Here is a 13,559-nt window from a genome sequence, read left to right on the forward strand (position 1 = left end):
AAGAGACCACAAGGGCCATCGAGTCCAACCCCCTGCAGATAACAAACCCTTATCGACACAAGAAATACAAGACAAACGAGGTGACACCCGAATGCCCTGGCTAACACACCAACTACATGCCCTCTTAAAATCAGCAGCAACTAGGCCCCTGACAACCTTTGAAAACCTCCTCCTAACAACAAAGGGACACGGCAAAGGGATGGTCTCCACAATGTACAAAATACTACTCCAAAATCCCACAAACCCCCGGACTTCCGGGTTGGCGCGATCGGCTAATGGCGGATTCCCTCCAAGCTCCGGAGGGAATCGGCTCTGCTGGAGACGGGTCCTGCCGCGGCGGCGACGCGGGGACCCTTAGAAACCGCAGGCGCTGAGGAGAATGAAAGACAATTAACTATCAAGCCAGGTGATGAGACTATAAAACAAAATATAAAGTTATTACAAGCCCAATTTTCTATGATAGTAAACCAGGAGATTGAGTGGAAAGTTAAAATGTTGAAACAGAAGAGTTTTGAATCTGCTAATAAAATAGGGAAATATTTGGCCTGGCAACTAAGAGAAAGGAAAAAACAAAATATGATCTGTAGGATAAGGGATGGAGACAAGATAGTGGAAGACCCAAATGAAATAAAAAGGTTGTTTCAGAAATACTATAAGGATTTATATAAAAGAGGTAAGGAGACAGGCTATGATATAGAACGCTATCTGAAAGAACATCATTTACAACAGATATCAACCGAAGAAAAAGAATTACTAAATCAGCTGATTACAGAGGAGGAGGTAAGGAAGGCAATATCAAAGATGAAAATTGGTAAAGCGCCGGGGCCAGATGGTCTGTCAGCCAAATATTATAAAGTATTAAGTGATCAAATAAGCCCAATCCTATGTGAAGTGATGAATAATATTTTAAAAGAAGGAAAGACCCCGAACACCTGGAAGGAAGCCTATATTACATTAATTCCTAAAAAAGATGTGGATGCCTTAGAGGTGAAAAACTATAGGCCGATTTCGTTATTAAATAACGACTATAAACTGTTTGCGGATGTAATGGCAGAAAGATTAAAAAAAGTATTAAATAACAGAATCCATAAAGATCAAACAGGCTTCCTTCCAGGGAGACAATTGAAGGACAACGTAAGAAATGTGATAGATATCATTGAATATTTGGAAACCAGAATAGACAAGCAAGCCGCTTTGATTTTCATTGATGCCGAAAAGGCCTTCGATAACGTTTCTTGGTGCTTCCTGACAGAAAATCTAAAAATGATGGGGCTGGGTGAAAGATTTAGAAAAGGTATAGAAGCTATCTATAATGAACAAAAAGCTAAGCTAATAATAAATAACTCGACATCAGAATTTTTTGACATATCTAAAGGGACTAGACAAGGCTGCCCCCTGTCTCCTCTGTTATTTATAACAGCACTTGAAGTACTTACTAAGAGACTGAGAGAGGCAGCGGAAGTGAAAGGGATTAAGGTAGGGACTAAAGAACATAAGATAAAAGCCTTCGCGGATGATATTGTATTAACTCTAGAAGACCCGAAAAATAGTATGAAAGAAGCCTTGCAAAAATTTGAAGAGTTTGGAGCGGTGTCAGGCCTCAAGATTAATAAAAATAAGACTAAAATGTTGACTAAAAATTTAACTAAGGAAGATATTCTAGAACTAGAACAAAAGACGGGAATTATGACAGCAAAGAAAGTGAAATACCTTGGAGTGTGGATATCAACGAAAAATATTAACCTATATAAGGATAATTATGAAGTCACTTGGAAGAATATTAAGAAAGATCTTGAAATCTGGGAGAGATTGAGGTTATCTTTTCTGGGGAGGATAGCGGTTATCAAAATGAATGTTCTCCCCAGAATGTTATTTTTGTTCCAAACCATTCCGGTATTAAAAGGTCTAAAGCAGTGTAAAGAGTGGCAAAGAGCCTTAGCAAGATACATCTGGCAAGGCAAAAGACCACGAATAAAAATGAAAATATTGGTGGACAAAAAAGAAAGAGGGGGATTCTCTCTATCGGATCTAAGTTTATATTATGAAGCGGCGTGTTTATTGTGGCTGAAGGATTGGATAAGATTGGAAAATAGGGACATCTTGGACTTGGAAGGTTTCGATAACAGGTACGGGTGGCACTCGTACCTGTGGTACGAAAAGGTGAAAGTTCATAGAGGCTTTCTAAATCATATCTTTAGGGGACCATTATTCCAAGTATGGGAAAGAAATAAAAATATATTGGAAAGGAAGACACCTTGGTGGATTTCACCAATAGAGGTGTTAACTATAAAAAAAATAAACATGGAAGGGAAGAATGCCACCTATGAAGAACTAACGTGGAAGACAGAGCAAGGGATTAAACTTAGACCATATGAAGAGATCAAAAATCTATTTACAGGGTGGTTGCAATACCACCAAGTAAATGACTTGCTAAAAGAAGACAAAAAGAAAGTAGGATTTGAAGATAAAAAATCTAAATTTAATGTAGAAGTTATAGAAGGTAAGAACAAAACACTGTCAAGGATGTATGATATTTTGCTGGAGTGGTATACAAAAGATGAGGAGGTGAAGGAGGCCATGATTAAGTGGGCGATAGACATTGGATATAACATCGACTTTGAGAGGTGGTTGGAACTATGGAACAAGAATATGAGATTTACGGCATGCACGGCACTAAAGGAAAACCTGTGGAAAATGATCTACAGGTGGTAGCACACACCAGTGAAATTAGCGAAGATTTATAAGTTGAAGGAAAAAAGATGCTGGAAATGTAGAGAGGTAGAAGGTGACCTCTACCATATGTGGTGGTCGTGTTGCAAAGTGAGAGGCTTTTGGGAATTGGTTTATAATGAACTTAAAAAAATCTTGAAATATACATTTCCCAAAAAGCCAGAAGCTTTTTTGTTAGGAATGGTTGGTAAAGAAATTAAAAAAGAAGACAAGATCTTGTTTCTATATGCTACGACAGCTGCAAGGATTATGTTAGCACAAAATTGGAAATTAGAAGTAATACCCAACATAAGTGATTGGCAGGTTAAAATGATAAATTATGCTGAGCTTGATAGAATATCAGGAAGATTAAGGGACCAAGACGAACAGAAATTTCATGATAATTGGAAGAAATATTTAATCTATATGGAATCTAAATCTCAGGTGACACTGGCGGGGTTGAAATAACTCTAACAGCGGGAAAGGCCTATGTGAAAGAGTTAAAAAGTACGCGACAATATAACTTATTCGATACTTACCAAAGGAGTGGAGGGAAGTCCAAGGTTCAGTTGAGACTAACTTAGTTATGTATCTTATTTATGATTTGTGAAGTGGATATAATTTGTATAAGGTATGTGGTGGATTTTTTGTTTATGTTTTCCTTGTAAATATGTGCAAATATGAATAAAAATTTATTTAACAAAAAAAAAAAAAAAAAGAAACCGCAGGCGCTGAAGCCTGCGGACTTGGTGACTCGGCGGGCACCTTAAGCGCCCCCCCGACCCACGAAGAAGCCTTTGTAAAGGCTTCGGAGAGGGTACGGAGAGTGGCGTGGTGCTGTGAGTAAACCGCTACTTCAGTGGAGTGAAGCCGCGAGCCATGGCCGGAGAGCGCTGACTTTTTTCCTTGAAAATTCGGATTGGAAAAGAATCAACCCGTGAGTAGAACGGAATTGGGATTAAAAAAATTTTTTCCTTTGAATTCGGTACGACCGGGGGATGTGCTAAAAGCAAGAATTGGATAACTAAGGTGGAGAGACCATTCCTCTCCTTGTGAGATAAAAGATATTAATTTCACGATTGGCATAAGAGGTTTTGTGCTGGAGGATAAGTGCTGAATTTTAGAAGTTGCTGTGTAACCCCCCCGGACCCCGGGAGCGTCCTGCGAGCGAGCCTGTTGAGGAGACATAAGGAGTTTGACAGCTGTTGAGAAGCTGTCAAACGAGTTGTCAAAAGTAGAAAGACTTGCTATTTACTATCTTTGCGGATTAAGTGTGCTACATTTAAACTTAAGTTGTGGGAAACAAAGAAGAAATAAATAACAAGGTAACGGATTGTTGGAAAAGGATTATTAAGTAACCAGAATCCCTCTAGGGGGAATTCTGAGACATTACAATGGCTGCAGATGGAAAATTACAGGCCGAGCTTGAAAAAATGTTCTTTCTCGTGGGAAAATTACAAGACCAGAGTACAGCTATGGCTAGAAGGATCGCGACCTTGAATTCTAAAGTAAGCAATTCTGTTGACTGTGTTAAGGACTTGACTGGAAAAAATTCTGCAGCTGAATTTGAAGAGATATCGTCAGAAATTGAGGAGAGGGAAGAAGGAGCGGAAAAAGTGCAGGTGGAATTGACCAACCAGAAGCCTATAATTGTGGAATACAAGGAAAGTAAGATGTGGTCTATGAAAATTTGGATGGAAGTTAAGAATGAAGAATGGAGTGATCTCCTTATGGGGAGATCGGAATATTCATGGATTACAACTCTGCTTAAGATGAAAGAGGGAGCCTCTGGGACATTTGGAATATTTGGGTTGAAAAGAAGTAAGAATTATGATTGGGGCTCCACTTTTGAACATGGAGGACTGGTTGGAAGAAACTTTGATTTTACAGAGATAGAGCTCCTTCGAGACCTGCTGGCCAACATAAAGGGCTACCAACAAAATCGGCAGAGAGGGACTGACAGAGACTTGAAGGCCTCGGACGTGAGAAATCCAGGCTAAGAACTGTCATTGTGGACAATTATTCTTTTTTTTTTGGATGGGACTGAAACCGGGAAGGGGGGGGGATGAGAGTAGAACTTTAAGAACTTTTATGTTTTTTGTGTTTAGTTATCATGATCAATAAATAATATAAAAAGGGGAAATTTGTGGAAGGGAATCTGGGTCGACCTTAGAAAAGGATGTATTGTTTATAATAGTTGTGTATAAGTTAAATTTGGCTAATTAAGAAGAACCAAGTTAAAAAATCATAATGATATTGTAAGGATGAGAGATAAGAACTTGCTGAGCTAACTATTGGAATTGGGATGCATGAAGGGGAGGTGAGGGGAAGTCAGGGAAAGTGGTTAAGAAAGTAAGGATTTGAAATTATACATGTTTGTTTTTTGTCTTTGTGTGTCTGTGCTGTCTATATAAAATGTGAAAACCCAATAAAAATTTATTAAAAAAAACAAAACAAAATCCCACAAACCCCCTAGACGTAATCAAAAAAATTGGGAGGACGACATTAACCCCACCCAGTGGACTAGAATATGGTCTAATATGGCCCTTTAAATCCATATCAGCGAAAAGGAAAGAACTTGTTCTGAAACATACTTACAGATGGTACCTAACACCAAGGAAACTAGCACTAATACGCCTAGGAACGTCCCCAAAATGCTGGAGAGGATGCACTTCCATAGGCATATACATCCACAGGTAGTGGGAATGCCCCCAAAACCAACTATTCTGGACAACATTCATACAAGAAATATGCAAAATAACTAAGCAAGTATTAGAAGTCACCCCAGAACTGGCCCTACTAAACATCTTCCAAGATAATAATGCCCACTCACACCACAAAGAGCTCATAACCCACCTACTCTCAGCAGCCAGAAGCCTCAAAGCCAGACACTGGAGAGACCTGTTAGGAGTAAACATGGACCAACACCAATGGTATCAAATAGTATGGGAAGCAGCCTTATTAGAAAAACTAACCAACAAACTGAAACTGACACAGGGACAAATAGAAGAAGACACCTTCACCCTTTATCACATTCACAACCCAACAAGACAACAACAAGAACCCACCAACAGCAATCTGGCTAATCTGTGATCCAAAAACACACACACATGGAAACAAAGTTCACCACAGCCAATCACAACCAACCAACCTAGGCCAACCCCAACTTCTTTCCCCACCAAAGAAATACAAGTGAATAGTAAAGGGAACCCACACGTGACGCTGACACAAAACCCCACATATACACCACGTAGAAGAGAAGCATTGCCACCCACTCACCTTCCCCCCTTTCCCCATTTTCCTCCTAATATAACACTAATGTCTCAACAAATGAAACTGATCTGTAGTAACTTCAAAAAAGAGACATTGCACATACTTTTGTAAACCTAGAAATCTTTAATAAAATATGTGAGAGAAAGAAAGAAAGAAAGAAAGAAAGAAAGGAAGGAAGGAAGGAAGGAAGGAAGGAAGGAAGGAAGGAAGGAAGGAAGGAAAGCTCGGCCAGCCCTGACCTAGACCCATGGGGGACTTCAATTACCCGGATATTTGTTGGATGTCAAACTCAGCCAAGAGCATAAGGTCAAACAGATTCCTCACTGGCCTTGCAGACAACTTCATTGTCCAGAAAGTGGGAGAAGCAACAAGAGGAACAGCCATTTTAGATCTGGTCCTAACCAATGTTGATGACCTGGTTAGTGGGGTAGAAGTGGAAGGATCATTAGGCGCGAGTGATCATGCTCTTCTGAAGTTTACTATACAGCGGAAAGGAGCAGCCAAGCATACTAGGACTCAATTTCTTGACTTTAAGAAAGCCGGCTTCATAAAACTTAGGGAAGTGCTGGGTGAGATCCCATGGACAGTAATGCTAAAAGGAAAGGGAGTTCATGATGGCTGGGAGTTTGTTAAGAGGGAGATAGTAAAAGCACAACTTCAGGCAATACCAATGAGACGGAAACATGGAAGGTGCCTAAAGAAGCCAGGGTGGCTATCTAAAGAACTTTTAACTGAGTTAAGATTAAAAAAGGATGTGTACAAAAAATGGAAAAGGGGGGAAACCAACAAAGAGGAATTCAAACAAATAGCCAGCACATGTAGACACAAAGTCAGAAAAGCTAAAGCACAAAATGAACTCAGGCTTGCTAGAGAGGTTAAAAGCAACAAAAAAGGCTTTTATGGGTATGTTCGTAGCAAGAGGAAGAACAAAGAAACAGTGGGGGCACTCAGAGGAGAAGATGGTGAAATGCAAACAGGGGACACAGAAAGGGCTGAACTCCTCAATGCCTTCTTTGCCTCAGTCTTCTCCGATAAAGAAAACGATGTCCGACCTGAAGAATTTGGAGCAAATGATTCAGCAGAGGAAACACAGCCCAGAATAACTAAGGAGATAGTACAAGAATACTTGGCTAGTTTAGATGTATTCAAGTCTCCAGGGCCAGATGAACTGCATCCAAGAGTATTAAAAGAACTGGCAGATGTGATCTCAGAACCACTGGCAGTCATCTTTGAGAATTCCTGGAGAACAGGCGAAGTCCCGGCAGACTGGAGGAGGGCAAATGTTGTCCTTATTTTCAAAAAGGGGAAAAGAGAGGACCCAAATAATTATCGCCCAGTCAGTCTGACATCAATACTAGGGAAGATTCTGGAGCAGATCATTAAGCAAACAGTCTGTGAGCACCTAGAAAGGAATGCTGTGATCGCCAATAGTCAGCATGGATTTCTCAAAAATAAGTCATGTCAGACTAACCTGATCTCGTTTTTTGACAGAATTACAAGCCTGGTAGATGAAGGGAACGCAGTGGATGTAGCCTACCTTGATTTCAGCAAGGCATTCAACAAGGTGCGCCATGATATTCTTGTAAAGAAGCTGGTAAAATGCGGTCTTGACTATGCTACCACTCCGTGGATTTGTAACTGGCTGACTGACCGAACCCAAAGGGTGCTCATCAATGGTTCCTCTTCATCCTGGAGAAGAGTGACTAGTGGGGTGCCACAGGGTTCTGTCTTGGGCCCGGTCTTATTCAACATCTTTATCAACGACTTGGATGATGGACTCAAGGGCATCCTGATCAAATTTGCAGATGACACCAAACTGGGGGGTGGGGTGGCTAACACCCCAGAGGACAGGATCACACTTCAAAACGACCTTGACAGATTAGAGAACTGGGCCAAAACAAACAAGATGAACTTTAACAGGGAGAAATGTAAAGTATTGCACTTGGGCAAAAAAAATGAGAGGCACAAATACAAGATGGGTGACACCTGGCTTGAGAGCAGTACATGTGAAAAGGATCTAGGAGTCTTGGTTGACCACAAACTTGACATGAGCCAACAGTGTGACGCGGCAGCTAAAAAAGCCAATGCAATTCTGGGCTGCATCAATAGGAGTATAGCATCTAGATCAAGGGAAGTAATAGTGCCACTGTATTCTGCTCTGGTCGGACCTCACCTGGAGTACTGTGTCCAGTTCTGGGCACCACAGTTCAAGAAGGACACTGACAAACTGGAACGTGTCCAGAGGAGGGCAACCAAAATGGTCAAAGGTCTGGAAACGATGCCTTATGAGGAACGGCTAAGGGAGCTGGGCATGTTTAGCCTGGAGAAGAGGAGGTTAAGGGGTGATATGATAGCCATGTTCAAATATCTAAAAGGATGTCATATAGAGGAGGGAGAAAGGTTGTTTTCTGCTGCTCCAGAGAAGCGGACACGGAGCAATGGATCCAAACTACAAGAAAGAAGATTCCACCTAAACATTAGGAAGAACTTCCTGACAGTAAGAGCTGTTCGACAGTGGAATTTGCTGCCTAGGAGTGTGGTGGAGTCTTCTTCTTTGGAGGTCTTTAAGCAGAGGCTTGACAACCATATGTCAGGAGTGCTCTGATGGTGTTTCCTGCTTGGCAGGGGGTTGGACTCCATGGGCCTTGTGGTCTATTCCAACTCTATGATTCTATGATTCTAGAGCAACCTCACCCACCCTCCCATAGCAGCAACTGGTTGCCAGTTTCCTCCACCTTAGAATAGTATTATATTTAACTAGATAACTTTTTAATTTTTTAATTTTTATAATAAAAAAAGAGAACACATGGTGGCAGATCCAAAGGACCATGTGTCTTCCTCCATGTCACTCGAACTGGTACTAAAAGCCTGAGAACTTGCAGTTGGAGGGGGAAATTGTAGAAGCCCACATAACTGCTTAGGTCGCTGGCTCTTGACTGTTTTCACATACAGTGGTACCTCGTGTTAAGTACTTAATTCGTTCCGGAGTTCTGCGGGACTTGACATCTTTCTGCAGGGCCTGCAAGACAGAGCTGTTCCACCAGGCCTTTGGCCAGGGCACAGCCTGACTCCCTCCCTCGGCAATCTTCGCGGAGCCCTGGCCCAATGGTTGCCAGTGGCTTGATTTGAATTAATTTTATAATGAATGATTTTAGAGTGTTGTTTGTGTTGTACTTTGTACTGTTTTATTGTTGTTAGCCGCCCTGAGCCCAGCTTCGGCTGGGGAGGGCGGGATATAAATAAAATCTATTATTATTATTATAATTTATTATTCTTAACCTGAAACTGTTCTTAACCTGAAGCACCACTTTAGCTAATGGGGCCTCCTGGTGCCGCCACGCCACTGGAGCACGATTTCTGTTCTCATCCTGAAGCAAAGTTCTTAACCTGAAGCACTATTTCTGGGTTAGCGGAGTCTGTAACCTGAAACGTATGTAACCTGAAGCGTATGTAACCCGAGGTACCACTGTACTAATACCACATCCTGTAGAATTCTTTCAGTTATATTTTATCTGCACAATCAGAATGAATTTGAGGAACCAAAATGTTTTTCTGTGTGGCCTGAGCAAGAGCAGGGAACAGCGTTATAGTGATTGCAGTAGCTCGTCTTTGTCCCCCCACCCCTGCCCTGCTCACAGTTGTGAAGAATATTCCTACGTTATGAATGGTCCATGTCACCATTAAGAAAAATAGGTCAGAACAGGCAAATATATATGTGGACAGTCCCTGGAGTAAGTGACTTTTCTTCTTTAAGTTCTCAAAGCTCTTAACTTAGCTCAAGGTTGTCATCTGAACTGGCCAGATGTTTAACTGAGAATCGATCAGAGTCAGTCCAATATTTGGAAAACAAGACTTTAGAACCGTTTTGCCCCAAAATGGCAACTAGATGTTCCATTTTGGCACTGGCAGAGGAGTGCGGGGGGAGTGCATTGCCCCCGGCAGCACCATCCCGGTGGGGTGCCATCACAGCTCCCCCCTTCCCACGCTGGGCACCACGCCCCCAGGACACATGCCACGCCCCCGGGACGTGCGCCAGCCCCGCCCCCACCTGCTCTCCCCCCCTCCGGTGCCGAAGCATGAAGCTCCGCCACTGCATTTTGGTGACTGTAACCTTGGTTTAAGGAGCCATTTGGTGCCTAGCTTATAAATCTGAGTTTCTAACACTGCTTATGGACGTCTGCCAAGTGAGGTTAATGCTTCATGCAGCTGCCGGGTCTGCAGACCCTAATGAGGTGAACTGTTTTGCTAGCATGCATCTGCGAAACTACCAATTGCCCATGACCACTTGTGCCATAGTAAACATCAGGAAGCCACGGGACTCACTTGTCATTTCTCATTGTTTCAGGCCAGAAAACGTTTCTCTGACTCAACAGCTCCCTGCCGGGAAGCTGTTATTACTTTTACAAAAGCTCTACCAGGAAAGAAACCTGGAAACCCTATGAAGGATGGAGCAATATTTCAACTACAGTGGTACCTCAGGTTACAGACGCTTCAGGTTACAGGCTCCGCTAAGCCAGAAATAGTACCTTGGGTTAAGAACTTTGCTTCAGGATAAGAACAGAAATCACGCAGCGGTGGCAGCGGGAGGCCCCATTAGCTAAAGTGGTACCTCAGGTTAAGAACAGTTTCAGGTTAAGAACGGACCTCCAGAACAAATTAAGTTCTTAACCAGAGGTACAACTGTATGGGTAAAACCTTTGTTGTTTCAGTTGGCCCTTGAGAACCAACAGCTATAATCTTTGCATAGAAAGTACTATCGCTCACTGGCAGAACAGCTGCCTGGCATGCAAAAGCTCCTTGGTTTGATCCCTGGCATTTGCAAGGAGGAGGTGCCTGAAACCCAGCCTGTTTCTTGACAATACTGATCTAAATGGATCAAGAAATGGATCTAAATGGATCTGACTCCGTATTAGGGCAGCTCCCTATGTTCTAGTATTCCTTGGTTCATACTGTTTTGCTGCATCACCCGCCTCTGTTATTGGTGTTCAGAGGTGAGTGGTGCTGCTTATGTAGCCAAAACAGCACTACCCATGCACAAGATGGATGCATGACAAAGCATGAAAAAAGCTTTAGTGGGAAGCCCCGCCCCCAAAAGCCCAATGAAGACTGAGCTGCATTGCCATTAAAGACTAACTGTTGGGTTGAGGGAAAGGATCCATTGCATTGTATTTTGGTTTGGGTATTTTATTCTAATTTTGTGACCTGCTGTTTATATATTGCTGAATAGCAACATGTTTATTATTTAAATAAATGCTTCAAGTTATAAAGGGATTGTTCTGCATCAGTCCTCCTGGACAACAAAAGGTCTCTGCTGAAACCACACGAGAATCCAAGCCCTTCCAAGGGAAGATTTGGTAAGAAGCGATAAGTAAGTTCTATACCCGTGGGATACTTTGGTCACATAATAGGCAGGTTTCGCACTATTTACGGTACCTTTCACATCTCAGGTTGCATGGAAATGTTTAAGCCAAATCTGTGGCTTAAAGGAGCCTGAAAGCTTCCTAAGCACCCCTAGGTAAAGGTAAAGGGACCCCTGACCATTAGGTCCAGTCGTGGATGACTCTGGGGTTGCACGCTCATCTCGTTTTATTGGCCGAGGGAGCCGGCGTACAGCTTCCGGGTCATGTGGCCAGCATGACTAAGCCGCTTCTGGCAAAACCAGAGCAGTGCACGGAAACGCCGTTTGCCTTCCCACCAGAGCGGTACCTATTTATCTACTTGCACTTTGACGTGCTTTCGAACTGCTAGGTTGGCAGGAGCAGGGACCGAGCAACGGAAGCTCACCCCGTCGCAGGGATTCGAACCGCCGACCTTCTGATCGGCAAGTCCTAGGCTCTATGGTTGAACCCACAGCGCCACCCACGTCCCTAAGCACCCCAGATGCCGCCTAAGTCTGCTACCCTTTTCCCATGGTGAGGGTCCTGGGCTTAGCATCTGCATGACAGGCAGAAATCCAATAGGCAAAGTATTCCCTATTGCATATACTGGGGAAAGGATTGTGTGCACAGAATTCCTGCCTGCTATGCAGCTGGTAAAAAGGCAAGGCAGTGCTGCTGCGGAAATAAAAAGTGGCAACTAAACACAACCTATGTCCAGGATTGTCACTTAGCTAAAGGTAAAGGTAAAGGTACCCCTGCCCGTACGGGCCAGTCTTGACAGACTCTGGGGTTGTGCGCCCATCTCACTTAAGAGGCCGGGGGCCAGCGCTGTCCGGAGACACTTCCAGGTCACGTGGCCAGCGTGACAAAGCTGCATCTGGCGAGCCAGCGCAGCACACGGAAACGCCGTTTACCTTCCTGCCAGTAAGCGGTCCCTATTTATCTACTTGCACCTGGGGGTGCTTTCGAACTGCTAGGTTGGCAGGCGCTGGGACCGAGCAACGGGAGCGCACCCCGCCGCGGGGATTCGAACCGCTGACCTTTCGATCGGCAAGCCCTAGGCGCTGAGGCTTTTACCCACAGCGCCACCCGAGTCCCTTGTCACTTAGCTACCAGTACACAAAAGTTAAGGACATCAAGCTTTCCCCAGAATGCAGCTCAGAGGAGTCTGTGCGCATGAGGACATTATTGGATTAATTTCTGCTTGCTTTGCAGGCACAGGAACAGGCCCTGCCAGAGAATGGTGGCCACTCTCCCTCACTACTAGGGGTGGGTGAATTTCTCAATTTCAATTTCTCTAATTTCTCAGTTTTCTAATCTTGAATTCAGTTCTTCATATTTCCACATCAGTTTGTAATGATTTTTTTTTAATTCCTCATGAAAATTAATCTTCATGTTGGTGCATATTTCTCCTAATATTTTATTTTTATTCTGAAGCATTTATAAACCAGTTAACACTTCAAAAACCTCCAAGCACTCACTGTTATAGACATTCTTGTATGCAGTTTTGCCTAAGGTACACATTCTTGCAAAACAATTTCCCCAAATACACTGGTGCATGTATATATGCATTTTTGTGCACAGTTCACCCTGTTATATGCAGCATTGTACACATTACTTGGCAGGAGAACTGCCCTGCAAAATTTGGAGAATCCCAGATTTCAAAGGATAGTTGCCTTTCAATTCACATATTGTTTCCGAGAGATTAGGCAGGTCAGCCTTTAAATGCAAAGTGAAGCAAGACACACACACACACACACCCCGCCGGCAATTGATACTCATTACCAAAACATCCCTGTCCCCTTTACCTGCAGGAGCCTCCAGCACCCCAAACCACCAAGACACCACCACCAGGAGCCAGAACTCTTTCCCCCCAGCCATGGCTGCCTCTGGAGCAGAGTGAAAGGAAGCGAGAGAGGGAAGATGACATGGCCAGCTATTGGGGAAGTTTGGAGCAGGGGAAGTCCCTGGTCAGCCCCTCCTGCAATAGTCCCTTGGAGTGACTCAGCCCTGATAGGTGGGGCAGCACCCTGATCAGATACCTGCAGCCGAAGAGGACGGAGTCCAAGGAGAGCAACAAAGCACTCAGAAGGAGGTGCCTGGATAGCTCCATGTGTTAGAGTGTGGTGCTGATAACGCCAAGGTGGCAGGTTCAAACCCCATGTGAGAGAGCTGCATATTCCTGTATTGCAGGGGGTT

The 13,559-nt window shown here is 43.4% G+C and overlaps 1 protein-coding gene across 2 annotated transcripts in view; it reads right to left on the reverse strand.

The window, feature by feature from the left end:
* The window catches only part of CFP (complement factor properdin), a 39,426-nt gene extending 26,104 nt beyond the window's left edge, over positions 1-13,322 (reverse strand). For both annotated transcript variants that reach the window (XM_028712633.2, XM_028712632.2), the window contains exon 1: positions 13,169-13,322. In XM_028712633.2, the coding sequence (XP_028568466.2) occupies positions 13,169-13,241 (73 nt within the window). In that variant the 5' untranslated portion in view covers positions 13,242-13,322. The remainder of the gene's footprint in view (positions 1-13,168) is intronic.
* Positions 13,323-13,559: the final 237 nt, after the last annotated feature.

The sequence above is a fragment of the Podarcis muralis genome, chromosome 17 (genome assembly GCF_964188315.1).
Source record: "Podarcis muralis chromosome 17, rPodMur119.hap1.1, whole genome shotgun sequence".
NCBI classification, from domain to species: Eukaryota; Metazoa; Chordata; class Lepidosauria; order Squamata; family Lacertidae; genus Podarcis; species Podarcis muralis.